This window comes from Lissotriton vulgaris, chromosome 7 (genome assembly GCF_964263255.1).
Source record: "Lissotriton vulgaris chromosome 7, aLisVul1.2, whole genome shotgun sequence".
Classification (NCBI taxonomy): Eukaryota; Metazoa; Chordata; class Amphibia; order Caudata; family Salamandridae; genus Lissotriton; species Lissotriton vulgaris.
This window is the reverse complement of record NC_141695.1, coordinates 887,196,855-887,211,589: the sequence shown is the minus strand read 5'-3', so window position 1 is coordinate 887,211,589 and position 14,735 is coordinate 887,196,855. Positions and strand designations below refer to the sequence as shown.

The 14,735-nt window shown below is 46.5% G+C and overlaps 1 protein-coding gene across 1 annotated transcript in view; it reads right to left on the bottom strand.

The window, feature by feature from the left end:
• The window catches only part of RBM22 (RNA binding motif protein 22), an 82,412-nt gene that overhangs the window by 44,589 nt on the left and 23,088 nt on the right, over positions 1-14,735 (bottom strand). Inside the window, exon 7 of the mRNA XM_086931294.1 lies at positions 13,565-13,765. Coding sequence (XP_086787420.1) covers positions 13,565-13,765 — 201 coding nt within the window. The remainder of the gene's footprint in view (positions 1-13,564; positions 13,766-14,735) is intronic.

The window sequence follows — 14,735 nt, the reverse complement described above, 5'->3', positions numbered from 1 at the left end:
GTTGACAAAAAATAAATATGGATAAATACAGACAAATGACAAAAAAATAAATACCAGAAAACTGGGAGCCCTACTATACCATATTCATATGATTTTGAAAGGGGACCAAGAAAGGGATGTCCTATATCCCCAGTATTGATTGGGCTAGCTGTTGAGCCTCTGGCATCCAAACTGAGACAAAGTGGTCCAAACTTGGGGATAACACTAGTGAATCAAATACACGCATGTCCTTCTTCTTAATGACATAGTATTATATGCAAGATTCATGAAGACAGAACAGATACCATAACTACGATGCAGGTATTTGGGGCGGTTAGTAAATTATCATAAGTGCTGTTGTGTTGCCACTGAGACAGTCACAACCAATGTGTCAGGTTGCCCGGAGCGTCCGAACGCTACGTTAGAAGCCTCAAAGCTATCAATATTTAGGTATAAACATATCACAACGAAGTAGACATGATGGAGAGCATTGTACGTAAACCAATAAGATCCCCAAGACTGCAAGTGGCATTTTGGTCCACGCTCCCACTTTCAGTGTTACAGTGAATAGCAGTTGCCCAGATGGTAATGCTCATTTGATTGTTACACTACTTCGCAAATGTATGATATACACTCCCAACACAGATTTTCAGGGAAATAGATAAGTTATTGGGATCTTTGATAGGGATAGTGGGAAGGCGAAGAGTGACGCTGGCAAGTTTGGCTCCCAACCTTGCAGGGATTTCTTACCTACATGAGAATTACAGCAGAGGGAAGCTGCAGGGATCGACAACATAGGACACTTATGTTATGATGTACTCTTATAGGATTCTAAACATTTGAGGAATGGGGCATTCTGAGAGGTCAATTCCCACTAGACAATAGAGTGATCCATGCTTTGAAGTAGCAATGGGACATAGACACTATAGAAGACTCTACTCATGGAGCAATGTAGACAAACAAAATAGGACAGGACAGAAGAGTGGTATCCTGGCTGTTAAAACTATACTACAATATGCAGGCATCTCTCTGCATGCGCACTGGAACCAATGCGAATATCTAGAGTCAGGCGCTCAAAGACAAGGAGTGGCAAAGAGCTTTAGAGTACCCACTGAAGATATCCCGTAATGCCCGTTTTCAATATATTCAGTTTAATATAATACACAGAGCATACCATGTAAGATCAGTTGGATATACCCGTGGCCTCCTTTGCTTGCCCTAGGTGTGAAGACGACACAACAAAAATACATACGAGGTAGAGTTGCCCTATGATGAAAAATTACTGGTGGGCAGTGTTAGATGGAGTGGGCCAGATAGTAGGATTTGCTGATCTGGGAGAAATTGATGGCTACCTTCTGGGATAAGCTTGAGACCCAAAGGAGAAAGGTAGTCACCAAGTTTGTGGACACTGTGGACTTTGTAAGCCAAAAAGGGCCATAACCATGAGATGCCCCCCGGTGTTAAAGAGTTGGAGGCGTGATGTATTGGACAGAGCAGAGAGCACAGTGCTCTGCATGGAGGAACGACGAGGATTACATAAAAGAGTAATTTCTAGTCTGGGATGAATTCATGATTGCTTATAAAGGAAATGGAAATAACAAGGACAGATCACCATATGCAGCAATAATACACAAGAAATTTAAGTTTGACAATATGACTACTGCGGAAATATTTTAGTCATAAGATGCTCCTTCTAGAGGAGGTTGACGTATAGACTGAATCAGTACAGATGGGACATGACCAAGGAGGAAGGGGGAATAGACCCACAAGGGCAGACATTTACTGCAACTGGCCTGTGGAGAAGAATGCATCCTACCACAATAGAATTACTGATGGGACGGGGGAAGAACCACACACAGACTGCTCCACAACTGAAACTTTCCATGTTTGAGATGTAATTACGTTGTAAAGTTCTCTCCAAGAATAAATAAGGAGGAATGGTGGTCTGTTAAGAAGTTGAATAACCATCCTGATACAAACAAACTACAGGCATGGGCTGTATAATTGATAACATACATAAGTCAAGCAAAAGTGTATTGTTATGCACTTGAAAAGCTACAAGTAATGAGTTATTATGCAAAGAAAGCATGCAACAAACAGCTCACGTAGAGGAAACATTGTATAACTCAAAGTTAAATAAAATATTGAATAAAAAACAGAAGTGGGATGGATCCGTTCTGTGTCAGCCAGAAGACGCAGCCAATGAATTTGCACTCTTGCAGAGGCCTATACAGAGAGCTTCCTACCACAGGACCTTTTAAATAGATATTTAACCTCAATATCTGTGCCGCGTTGTTGGATGATGTGATAACACAACGTGACCGTCCAATCTCAGTAGAGGCAGTTCTAGAGGCCTTTAAAAACAACTCACATCTGGCATGTCACCGGAAACCAACCGTTTCCCAGCAGAGTTTTATAAAAACATAGCCACTCCGCTGATTAAAAAACGCCAGGGAGAGTAGTGGCTACACACTTGGGATATGAGAGGCTCATACGATGCCCATTCTAAACCCCTCCTTGCCCAAAGTACTAATCAGATTGTAAAAATTCCCTGATAAATATTGAAGTGGAGGTTAAAATTCTTGGTAAAACCCTTGCAACTTATCTTAATACAGGCATCACAAACGTAATACATTCAGGCCAAAATGGCTTCATGCCTCACCAGACTACCAGACATTCAGCTGCACCTATACTACCCTGACAATGAGCAATAAACTAAAGGAGCCTTTGTCACTCTTGTTAATAGATTAGGGGGACGCTGTTGATAATGTCTAGTGAGAGCACCTCTTTGATCTCTTGGACCAAATGGGCTTCTGCTTGAACTTTCTTGTTTATGTATAAACACTGGGCCAGAAACCTTGCGGTTGGGTACGAGCAGGTGTGACACTGTCACTGCCCTTTCCTCTGAGGAACGGAGTAAGGCAGCTTTTTTACTCTTACCACTACTCTCCGATATTACTATTAAACCACTCGCTTGTGCGATTAGATTTGGTGATCTAACAACATGAAGGATAAAAGTTGTGACTATAAGCGGATGACCTACTTATATACTTCAGTGAGCCAGTGGAATCAGGCCCAAAATCTAGAGGACTTTGGTTGGCTCACTGGTCTGACGATTAATTGAAATAAGACCAGATTTTACCCACTATGTTGAGTAGATGATTATACACCTTGGATCAGGTCTGTATCATTAAACAAAGCATCAAATACCTAGGGGTGTAGAGGAAATTGCTCAGAAAGGAAACCTATTTCCATGCATTTGCTTAGATATGGAAAATAAGCTCTGTGAAGGGTAGTATTTCAATTTTTAATCTACCCATCTGCCATCCCACAGGAATTCCTTGGTCCTTTTTGTGCGGTGGGGGAGAACTCAGAGAATCACTTGCTCAGTGCGTTGAATCAACCTTTTGAGAGCCGCCTGTCAATGATTGTACCCATTTCGTATTATGGTCATAAACAAATGGATTTCATCTTCCGAGTTAGAAGCCTTGCCAAACCTGGCATAGGCAGATGAACTGTGGGCAATTGGGGGCAGGGGGCTGGGAGGATCCCCAACTCTGACATAATATGGGGCAGGCCTTACGCAGGGATCACACTCAGCAGCAAGGGTAGTTATGGCCACATGGAAAGCTGCAAACAGATGTGGGTTTGCCGGGAAGTAGGACAGGCCAAACTCCCATATAGGAGTGCACTGTGCTATCTGAGTTTGTCTCATTGGAGGGAGTCGGTGGATGGTTACTATCATGAAATATTGCTCCTGGCAGACGCTAAGCCCCTTTCCTCATCTAAGAGAACTATTTGGAATTCTGCATACACAGTTTTAGCGCGGAAACAACGACATCACCCCATCGCAAGACCTCTGCAACTCCCTGGCTTCATACTTCCACAACAAGATCGCGGACATACACAACAGCTTCAACAACCAACCAACGCACACCATAACCGAACAACCACCCCCCACCACCACCCTCCACGCCTGGACCCCGATCAGCACCGAAGACACCATCCGCACGATGAACTCCATCCACTCCGGATCACCGACCGACCCCTGCCCTCACCACGTCTTCAACAAAGCCGACGCTGTCATCGCACCCCACCTGCGAGACATCATCAACACATCCCTCGACACCACCATCTTCCCCGAGAGCTGGAAACACGCCGAACTCAGCGCCCTACTCAAGAAACCAACAGCGGACCCCACCGACCTCAAGAACTACCGCCCCATCTCGCTCCTCCCGTTTCCAGCCAAAGTCATCGAGAAGACCGTCAACAAGCAGATGGCCGCTTTCCTCGAGACGAACGGATCCCTCGACCCCTCACAGTCCGGCTTCCGAGCCAACCACAGCACCGAGACCGCCCTCATCGCCGCCACCGACGACATCCGAGCCCTGATGGACAATGGAGAAACAGCGGCCCTCATCCTCCTAGACCTCTCCGCGGCATTCGACACGGTCTGCCACCGCACCCTAGTGCAGCGCCTCAGCAACGTCGGAATCCAGGACAAGGCGCTGGAGTGGATCACCTCCTTCCTCGACGGGAGAACACAGAGAGTCCGCCTACCACCGTACAAGTCAGAGGCCACCGAAGTCATCTGCGGCGTCCCCCAAGGATCATCTCTGAGCCCCACCCTCTTCAACGTCTACATGAGCCCCCTCGCGGCCATCGTACGCAAACACAACCTCAGCATAATCTCCTACGCCGACGACACCCAGCTGATCCTCTCCCTGACCAACGACCCCGCCGCCGCCAGAGCCAACCTGCACGAAGGGATGAAAGAGGTAGCCGAGTGGATGACGACCAGCCGCCTGAAACTGAACTCGGACAAGACGGAGGTCCTCATCCTGGGCCCCTCTCCCTCCGCCTGGGACGACTCCTGGTGGCCTCCCGCCCTGGGCACCGCACCCAAACCGACAGACCATGCACGCAACCTGGGCTTCATCCTGGACTCCTCCCTCTCCATGACCAGGCAAGTCAACAACGTCTCCTCGGCATGCTTCAACATCCTACGCATGCTACGGAAGATCTTCTGGTGGATCCCCACCGAGACCAGGAAGACCGTCACCCAGGCCCTCGTCACCAGCCGACTGGACTACGGCAACGCCCTCTACGCCGGGACCACCGCCAAGCTCCAGAAGAGACTCCAGCGGATCCAGAACGCCTCAGCCAGACTCATCCTCGACATCCCACGAACCAGCCACATCTCCGGACATCTGCGAGACCTTCACTGGCTCCCCGTCAACAAAAGAATCACCTTCCGCCTCCTCACCCACGCACACAAAGCCCTACACGACCAAGGCCCGAGCTACCTCAACAGCCGAGTCAACTTCTACGCTCCCAAACGCCACCTCCGATCAGCCAACCACGCCCTCGCCGCCGTCCCCCGCATCCGAAGAGCGACTACAGGAGGAAGGTCCTTCTCCCACCTGGCCGCCAAGACCTGGAACTCCCTCCCGACCGACCTGCGCCTGACCCAAGACCACCTCTCCTTCAGGAAGAAGCTGAAGACCTGGCTGTTCGAGCAGTAGCGGCTCCCCCCCCCCCCAGCGCCTTGAGACCCCACGGGTATGTAGCGCGCTTTATAAGTGTCACTGATTGATTGATTGATTGATCTCTCTAAGATGGGCATGGCGTCACAACCTACCTAATAAACAATCAAGGAAATACCAGACTTTAGCCCCATGGAGGCCAAACTGACCATGCCTCAGCTACACACACAGGAGAAGGTTATATATGCCTACAAGAGGACCCTAATAATTAATTACCCAAATATCTTTGCTCAACTTTGAGAGACCTGGGAGGGAGACATGGGCCATAACGGCCCCTCTTAAGGGAGCAATCTCAAACAGATTGTACTTCATTCAATTAGAATATTAGCACAAGATATTAGCCCCAAAAGACTGTGGTGCTCTGTAAATGGGCCAGGCTCAGAGTGCCTATGCTTTAGGAATGTGGTAGGAAATTTCTTACATAAGATCTGGGGATGCATAATCCTTAACCCCTTTTGGGAGGAAACTTTAACACATTGCAGACGGTACAGAAGAGACCAACCGAACGTAATCCAAAGATCGCCCAAAAAAACATCCTGGAAGATGAGGGCTTTACGAGTGGCGTAAAAACCCTGTTGAGACTGGAACTTATAATGGGGAAGAGAGACATACTACGGAATTGGAGGAAGGAAACGCCACCGAGTGTGAACCACTAGAGATGTGGTATGGACCAATGTTGAATACTTGAGCTTCCTGTACATGAGACCAGGAGATGTCCCCATAAGCATGGCAAATCTAGTGCAACTGGGAGGAACTCCTAACAGGATGAAATGGATGATGAATACTCTACTCCTTTCAGTTAGTCTCAGGAATATGCCTGGTCTCATGTCAGGTACAATTTTTAAGTATACTGAATGTATACCCAAACTCTATGTGGTCGATGGGCTATATCGGCATTAAGGAAATGTACATTTAGGGGCTCATTATGATGTCAGGTGGAAAGTCTCAGTCCGACACAGACTCGGAATGGGGACTGACCGACTTGCGGATTACGATACAACAAAAACACTGTTCGGTCGGATTCCCATTGTTTCCTATGGGAGCTCGTGTTACACCTGACAACCGTCTGTAACACAGGCTCCTATGGGGAAATTGGGTGTTTGCCGAAAACCCTGCACCCTCTCACAGGCACCTCACGGTGCCTGCCACACATTGCAGGGTTTTACTGGGGAGACCTTAGGTACCCCCTTGGGCCAACACCCTGGGGGCTAGGGGGCCCTGCCAGGGGCCCCCAAAATCACTTTCCGTGTCGGGCAGGCAGACGCAGAAAGGCTGCTGGAAATAGACATCATAATGCCGAGGGCGGAGACGCTGTCCAACAATGCGTTTACAACAGACACAAATACTCTGCGAGTTCGTTGAAATCAATTTGGAATGACCGCACGGTTATGTTTCGACTGCGAACATCGTAATCGGGCGTTCGGAATGTAAACCAAACGAGTCGGTAAGAAGGGATCTGGCGCGGTCGAAGAGATAACGACTGTCGAGAGGAGGCTTCCCACCAGACATCGGAAAAAAGCCAAAGCAGAACATAGACTGTCTCCCATCTTACAGAAAACAGGCACTCTGCCAGAGCAAATACCAGCAATGACTGGAACTGTTTCCTGGCCAATGTAAGATCACTGCCCATACATGCTGCCAATATATGGAACCTGCTGTCCTCCAACAATCCCCACATAGGGGTCCTAACCGAGACTTGGATTAAACCTCACTCCAATCCCGACATAGCAGTAGCACTCCCTGATGACTGCCACATACTAAAACTAGATAGACCACATAGGACAAGGGGAGTAATAGCAATAGTCTATAATAACTCAGCTACTATTTCCGTCCTAGACCAAGTAAGTAACGGTCAGTTGGAGATACTGGTTTTTAGCATGAATCTGCACCACAACCGTAACTGGAAAGGAGCCATAGTCTATCGCCCACCAGGACCACTAACCAATACCACCTCACAGCTCATTTAACTTATTGCCCCACATGTCATTTCCTCCAGAAATGTCCTTCTTCTTGGAGATTTCAACCTACATAGCAAAATTCAAGACAATCCGGAAAACTCATCTTTTCGGACCGAACTGGCTGCACTCAACCTTATTGTAATAAACAAAGATCCAACCCACCAGGCAGGGCATAAGTTAGACATCATCTTAACTAACTCTCCTGACATATCTTATGTTGCTACGACTCCTTTGACCTGGTCTGACCATTCTATGGTTGAATTTCGGATTATTAACTACAAGGCTCACCTCACTCCCAAATGCTATCCAAATAAAAGCTATAGAAAGTGGAATTTAATTACACCAGCACACTTTGAAGGTGCATTTTGCCCACCTCATCACGCGGAAACAGATAAGGTTGAGAAACGTCTAGCCTCCTTCAATGCTAGCCTAAATGCCTACTTTAGACAGATTAGCACCTCTGAAACAAAGCCCTACAATCGCAAACCAGCGCCAGGCCCCGTGGTACTCGACTCCCCTGGGGCTAGAAAAAGGCTCATGCAAAAGACTCGAACGCCATTGGGCCGCTCTCAAAACCGTTCAGATAAAGAAAAATTCACGGAGGCTCTAATCCATTACCACCGCAATCTTAAGAAGACCCATATCACAGCCTCTCTCGAACAAGCTGGGAGCTCTCAGAAATGCCTTTATCAGATTCTAAAAACCTTCCCCGAACCTTTGGCCTGCGACACAGCATTTGTACCATCCTAAACGCTGTGCAATAACATTGCTAGTCATTTCACGTAGAAAATAGACACGATCTATAACAAAATCCCTTCTACTATAAATCAGGAATTGAACCCCAACACATCCCACCAGTAACCAGTTCATTAGGAAATTTTCCACTACTTACTATAGAAGATACAGAAGCGCTCTTAAAAGGCGCTAAATCAGGGTCACCATTGGACCAGATACCTGCTAAACAAATCGCCACTTTGGCCAAACAGCTTGCCGTCCCCATTTGTAATAATCTTAATAGCTCCCCGAAGGAAAGAGCCCTCCCTCTGGATTGGAAAGCTGCACAGATACTTCAGATTTAAAAGAATCTCAAAATCTCACCGGAAGACGTAACAAACTATCGACTCATCTCGCTCCTTCCCCTCCACACCAACATTTTAGAAAAACACATTAATACATATCTCTAATCCACTAACAGCCTAGATTCCCCACAATCCGGATTTCGCCCCAGATACAGCATTGAGTCTACCCTAGTGGGAGTAACGGACAACATCAGGATGCTGTTGGATAAGGATCAGGCGGTGCTTTTGGTGCCGCTTGACCTTTCCTCAGCATTTGACACCATATCCCACCAAATTTTACTAAGAAGACTGGGTGACATAGGCATCACAGGGAAAGCTCCGAAATGGTTAACCAATTTCCTATCCAACAGAACACAGACTGTTAACCTAGGCCCCTATCACTCTAAGACAGAGGTCTTCAAACTTTTGGATGCCGAGACCCCCCTGTCAAAAGTTTTCAGGCATAAGGACCCCCCTTCCAAAAATTTCTAGAACTAAGTACTCCTCATAATTAGGGCTCCCGAAGAAGACTGGTTTGCTTAGAAAATGTTTCTCAGCAATTCTTTTTAAGCATGGCCCACTCTCCTACTACCCTCTTTAGCCTCACTGCTGCAGGTGAAACGTACCTCCTAGTCCTTACTTTCTCTGTCTCTTGGTTGCTACCCTCAGAGACCAGGACCTGGGCCACAGCCCACAAGGCAACCACAGACAATGCAGTATCTATCTGTTTCTCTGGGTCCATGCCAACCACCACTGCTTCTGGCTCTCCCCCAGGTTTCATTCTGCCCCATCAATAAAAATTGGGACGCAAACCACCACCTGCTTACTCCTCGTGGACAACCTCCATACTACCAGGGGGTGCTATGGAGTAGACCACCGAGTTCCTGCCTCTTCAGGGTCACACCTTACCTTCTCCAGGGAACCACATTGCATCCCTCTTTACTAAGAGGCCAGGCTCTGAAGCCAGCCTTAGAGTGCCGCAAAGAACCCTAGTTTGCATAGGGACGCTAAATTACACTATGCTACCAGGTCACAATGGATCTAGATCTCAGAATGAAGGCCAAACACCATGGCATTTATTTACTAAAGTATGCATTGGAGGGTGCATAACACTACGCAATGAAGCAAACAGGCCTTTAAAAAGTAAGTAGATTGACACTAACTTTTGTGTAGCCTTTCAGCGTGCAAGCGTCCTTACAAAACATTAGTAAAAGAGTGTCCATGCATCCACTTTCAGGCTTTCATTTTTACAAATTATTATCAGGTGCAGCAATCCAAATGATCTTAAACATTGGAGAACTACAATTCCCAGAAAGCAATACTTTGTTCAAATAAACAGGCAGTACAGTAAACAGTGTTCCTGTCTAGAGAGAGACCAGGTTCTACATGAAGTTTGAGGCAAATTAAAAAAGTGTTCAATCCACCTGTTCTCCAGAAAACCATTAAAGTCAAAAACATAGTTTTCCTGGTTAATATGTTGGATAATAATAGAAGGGGAGACCTTGTGGAATGGCAGTCCCACTGGAGGGGTGAGCGGGCAAGACCCACCCAAGAGTTCCCCAGTGTGGGAGAGACACTTCTTACACCAGAGGAGACCTTATGGAACAGAGAGGGCACGACCCACCCAAAAGATCCCCAGTGTGGGAGAGACACTCCTTACACCAGAGGGAGACCTTATGGAACAGAAAGCCTGGCCCTGGCAGACCCAGCACCCACCCAAGAGAGCCCCAGTGTGGGAGAGACACTCCTTAATCACAACAGAGGGAGACCTTGTGGCACAGAGAGCCAAACCTTGCCATGCCAGATAGAGGGCGAGAGGGCAGGACCCACCGAGAGATCCTCGGTGTGGAAGACACCAGCGGGAGACCTTGTGGAATAGAGAGCCAGGCCCTGGCAGACCACTGGAGGGGTGAGAGGGCAGGACTCACCTGAGAGCCCCAGTGTGGGAGAGACACCCCTCACTCACAACAGGGGGAGACCTTGTCTAAGACAGAGCTAGGAGGGGTGAGAAGGATCCACATGATCCTGATGGTGGGTAATGCACTAATATAACGAAACAGAGAGTCATGCCTGCCCTGGACAGGATGGCAGTGGGAGGACAGGTGTAGAGAAAACAAAACCAGAAGTGAAGGAGCTACCTGAAGGAAATTAAGGGAGAGGAGATAGGAAGAGATACAGGAAGTTCGACAAGGAGGTAAGGCCGGAATACACCCCCCACCCCCCTGCCATGGATAATCTTCTAAACAGAAATACAGCGAATACCACACGCACACCATGTTCCTGTCACAATGGTAACTGGGTGCCAATGGTGGCTCTGTATAACGTGGTCAGCTGGAGACAACAGGGTTTTGGTTGGTGAGGGGGAATCTTAGTACAGCCCCTCACATGCTTTTCAATCCATAATGACAGGTGGAGATGCTACTCGTTACTTTCTATACTAGGAAAAGATCTTGAGTGAGAATGTCAGTCTGAGTAAATGTCAGTCTGAGTGAGGGGTGGGAGGGGGAGGAGCGGGAGAGAGCAAAAGAAGTACAAGCACAATGATTGTGAGTGAAACCCAGGTGAATGACATGAGTGAGTGTGAGGGGAGTGATAGGGATGAGATGAAATATGTGAGAGTGCAAGGGAACTATTTTCAGCTCTGAAAAGAACAATATCACGTATGTTTCCACTGGTTCTAGCAACATGCCCCCTACTTAACGATCTCTCAAGCAGTCCAATTGTGAGCTCATTCCCTGCGGCCACTTCGTGCCTCACATTTCTGCTTGGATTTACAGTAACATCTCCCTTAATCTACTACTGCTGACTACGTAAACCTAATTAGAAATGACTGACAGGCGCCCCCAGAGAACTAACACTTCAGCTCTGCTGGGCTTCACTGACACCGAGGGGAGCAGGGGCGGGAACTTAACGAAGGCGCTGATGTAAACACTGAATGCGCCCTACATTTTTTTATGTCTATTTATATTTCTTTGAACTGATTTGGGTTAGTTTACTGTCCTCACTGGAGTTGCATGCTAGCAGTTTTCGATGGTACAGAGTAGAGAAACCAGTCGAAGTTCCGGTTGCCGTGGAAACCAGCAAACAGCCACAAGATAGTATTTCAACTGCAGCCACGAAGAAGAAGCTCGAAAAGGCATTTCCTGGAGTTTAATCTTCAATTTTGCTGATTGGAGGACAAGCATCGATGACGCTGCATACTTTCACGATGTCCTCCAATCAGAGAGCGCCTAAAGATGCCACTATTCGGAATCCAAAACAAAGAGCAAATGTTTTGGATTTCAGATTCAGGCAGTTAAAGGCAAAAGTCCAACGGGAATGCGCGACCCCCTTTCTAGGACTCGGCGCCCCCCCTGGGGGTCGCGCCCCACAGATTGAAGACCCCTGCTCTAAGATCACCAAGGTTACTAAGGGAGTACCATGGGCTCATGCTTGAGCCCTACCTTGTTCAATGTTTACGTTGCTCCCCTTGCGGGACGGTTGAGAAAACTGGGCGTTATCCCTATATCATTACGCTGACATCCAGCTACTCCTTTCACTTGACAAATCCAACCCTAATATTCAAGCCATCTTTTATGAAGGAATGAAATCTATAACGGAATGGATGAAAATGAATTTTCTCCAACTGAACGCTACCAAGTCCGAGATAATGCTATTTGGTGATGCCACTGTGATATAGTCACCTAGTTGGTGGCCAGAGGAACTAGGTCCCACCCCATGCCCAAAATTAGTGGTGAAAAACCTTGGAGTCTGACTGGAACAAAAACTCACCCTGGGAGACCATGTCTCTTCTACTATCGGAGCCTGCTTCCATAGCCTTAGCAAGATCAGAAGAGTCTTCCCTTTCCTACCACTGTCTTCGAGGAAAACCTTGAGTCAGGCACTGATTTTAAGCCACTTAGACTACTGTAACGCGCTGTTGATCTCAGCCAACGAAAGGGACATCAACAGATTACAGGTTGTCCAAAACACCGCAGCTCATCTGGTGGCCAATGCACCCCCCCCCCCCCCCCCAAGAACAGCCTCCCTCGCTTTGCTGAAGAAATTACATGGGCTACCCATACGAAAAGGATTCAAATATGCTGTATGGCTTACAAAGAAGTATACAGATTAGGCCCTAGTTATCTCAGGAGACAAAGCCCGGATTTCAGTCCCACACTTTATAAAGTCTCGACAAGGTGGTAAGGCCTGCTACCATCATGCCCAAAGCCTATGGAATGATTTCCCCATTCGCCTGCGACAATGTACAGACTACCTGGCCTTTAGGAAACTGTTGAACATCGCTCTTCTAAACAAGTATCCTCAGTTCGCTTATGTGGCCCCCAGCGCGGAGATACCCTTACAAGGGGATTGGTGCGCTCTATAAGTGAAATGAAATAAATTAAAAAAATTATATAAATGAGCCCCTTGATGTCTCTATGGTGTTCATGTAGCATGAGGTTAAGTGTCTCTGATATGTTTTTATTGCATCAGATAGAAACTCAATAAATATAATTGTTAAAAGTGGATGAAGCAAGACAATTGGAAGAAAGGTTTATGCTATTAGGAATATAGATTTGGTGAAAAACCTAGACATCAGTCCACCTCAATGCAAAAGCTTTTATTACAAAGCAACACAATTACCACATTTTTATTCTTAGTTAGTGCTGCAAGCCAGTGCTAATTTTAAGCACTTTACGTGAAATTAGAGCATCTCTGGTTTGTCATGCAAAGAATGGAATTATTATTAAGCTTTTTATACTATTATTCCAGGTCTACTGAGGCGAGGGCAAAAAGTTACATGTTTAACCTCTTTTTGACAAGCACCAATGGAGACAGGAGGGTTTGGGTATACCCAACAGAAAGATATACTTAAATTATTTTTCAACAGGCTAGCTGGATAATAGCAGCTAGAGAGGAAAACAAAGCAATCCACATCTGGCCTGTTTCTGTGATGTATATAATAGATCAGTTCCCACTTGAATCCATGTTCTTAGGGAATTAGCAACACCAGAGGAAGGATTAAAAAGAAATCATCTCTTACCTAAGCTCGTTCTCTAAGATGGTATCACCCAGCCCGCCCACGTACAGAGTGGTGATGGTCTTGTCATCTGGTGGGTCCAAGCGTGGCATGGTAGACGCTCGCTTCAGAAGTTTGTCTGCCACAGGATCATTGATTCCATAGTAACGATCTTTAATGTTCTGGTCCGCCAAGGGGTCATCAGGATCCGTGGGCTTTTCGTGCCTGAAGGGTAAATCGGAGAAAGGTTTTCAAATAGGGGATATCTACTATTGTAAAGAAAGTAAACATAGATGGATGTTTAAAAAGTATTTATAGAAGGATTTCACAGTTTTAAGTCACCGCCTCTCTTAGTTATCAAGGAAACATACAAATCCTTATTTAACACTTCATCTCACAATTCCACTAACCAAATATCTGCCCAACCTCTTCCGCTTCCTTCTCATATGCCTAACTCAAGTTTCCTAAACTTTTTTCATATATTTAATTAAGGCTGACACACCTAAAACCTCTTTTCAATTTCTGTTCCCAGGCTGTACTGCTTCCTGAGCCGTACACCACTAACCTACAACTCAACAAGAGCTGCCTCATACTTCTAAACTGTGCTCCTAGCCCTCGCCCCTTTCCTAAAAGTATCATCATCTAGCCACCATTCCCACTTCGCCATATGAAGATTTCTACCGCCACATAAGCCCCAATCTCCTTGTACGCTTAAAGCTTGCTCTATTAGTCTACAGAAACCCTTTTCCTACGGATTCTTCTAAGCTCAAGCTTAATGAACCATTCATCTCAATCCAACTCAACACAATCCAGCTGTCCTTCACCTTAAGCTTTCTTCACCCCATCCCTCTGTACCCTCATTACTACAATGGTTACTGAACACTATAAATAGGTTCTAAACTAAATCAACATACAATCTGTCTCTAACAACCACATCTCCCGCAGAAACTTAATAGCGCCAAATCCTACATAAGAGGGGCATGGAGGTCATTTTCTTCACTTGTCTCTTTGTGTAATCTCATTCTGGATGCATTGTTTTTGAAATGTTCGAAATACTGTGTTTGGGCACAGGTGCCATTCAACCATAAAAAGCCACAATTGGGCAGACATGTAGCCAAGAGAGGAGAGTAATGGATGTAACAGAATGAGCAGATCCGCAATTGGTATGTAATGCTATAGGGTGTTTTTCAAGGTG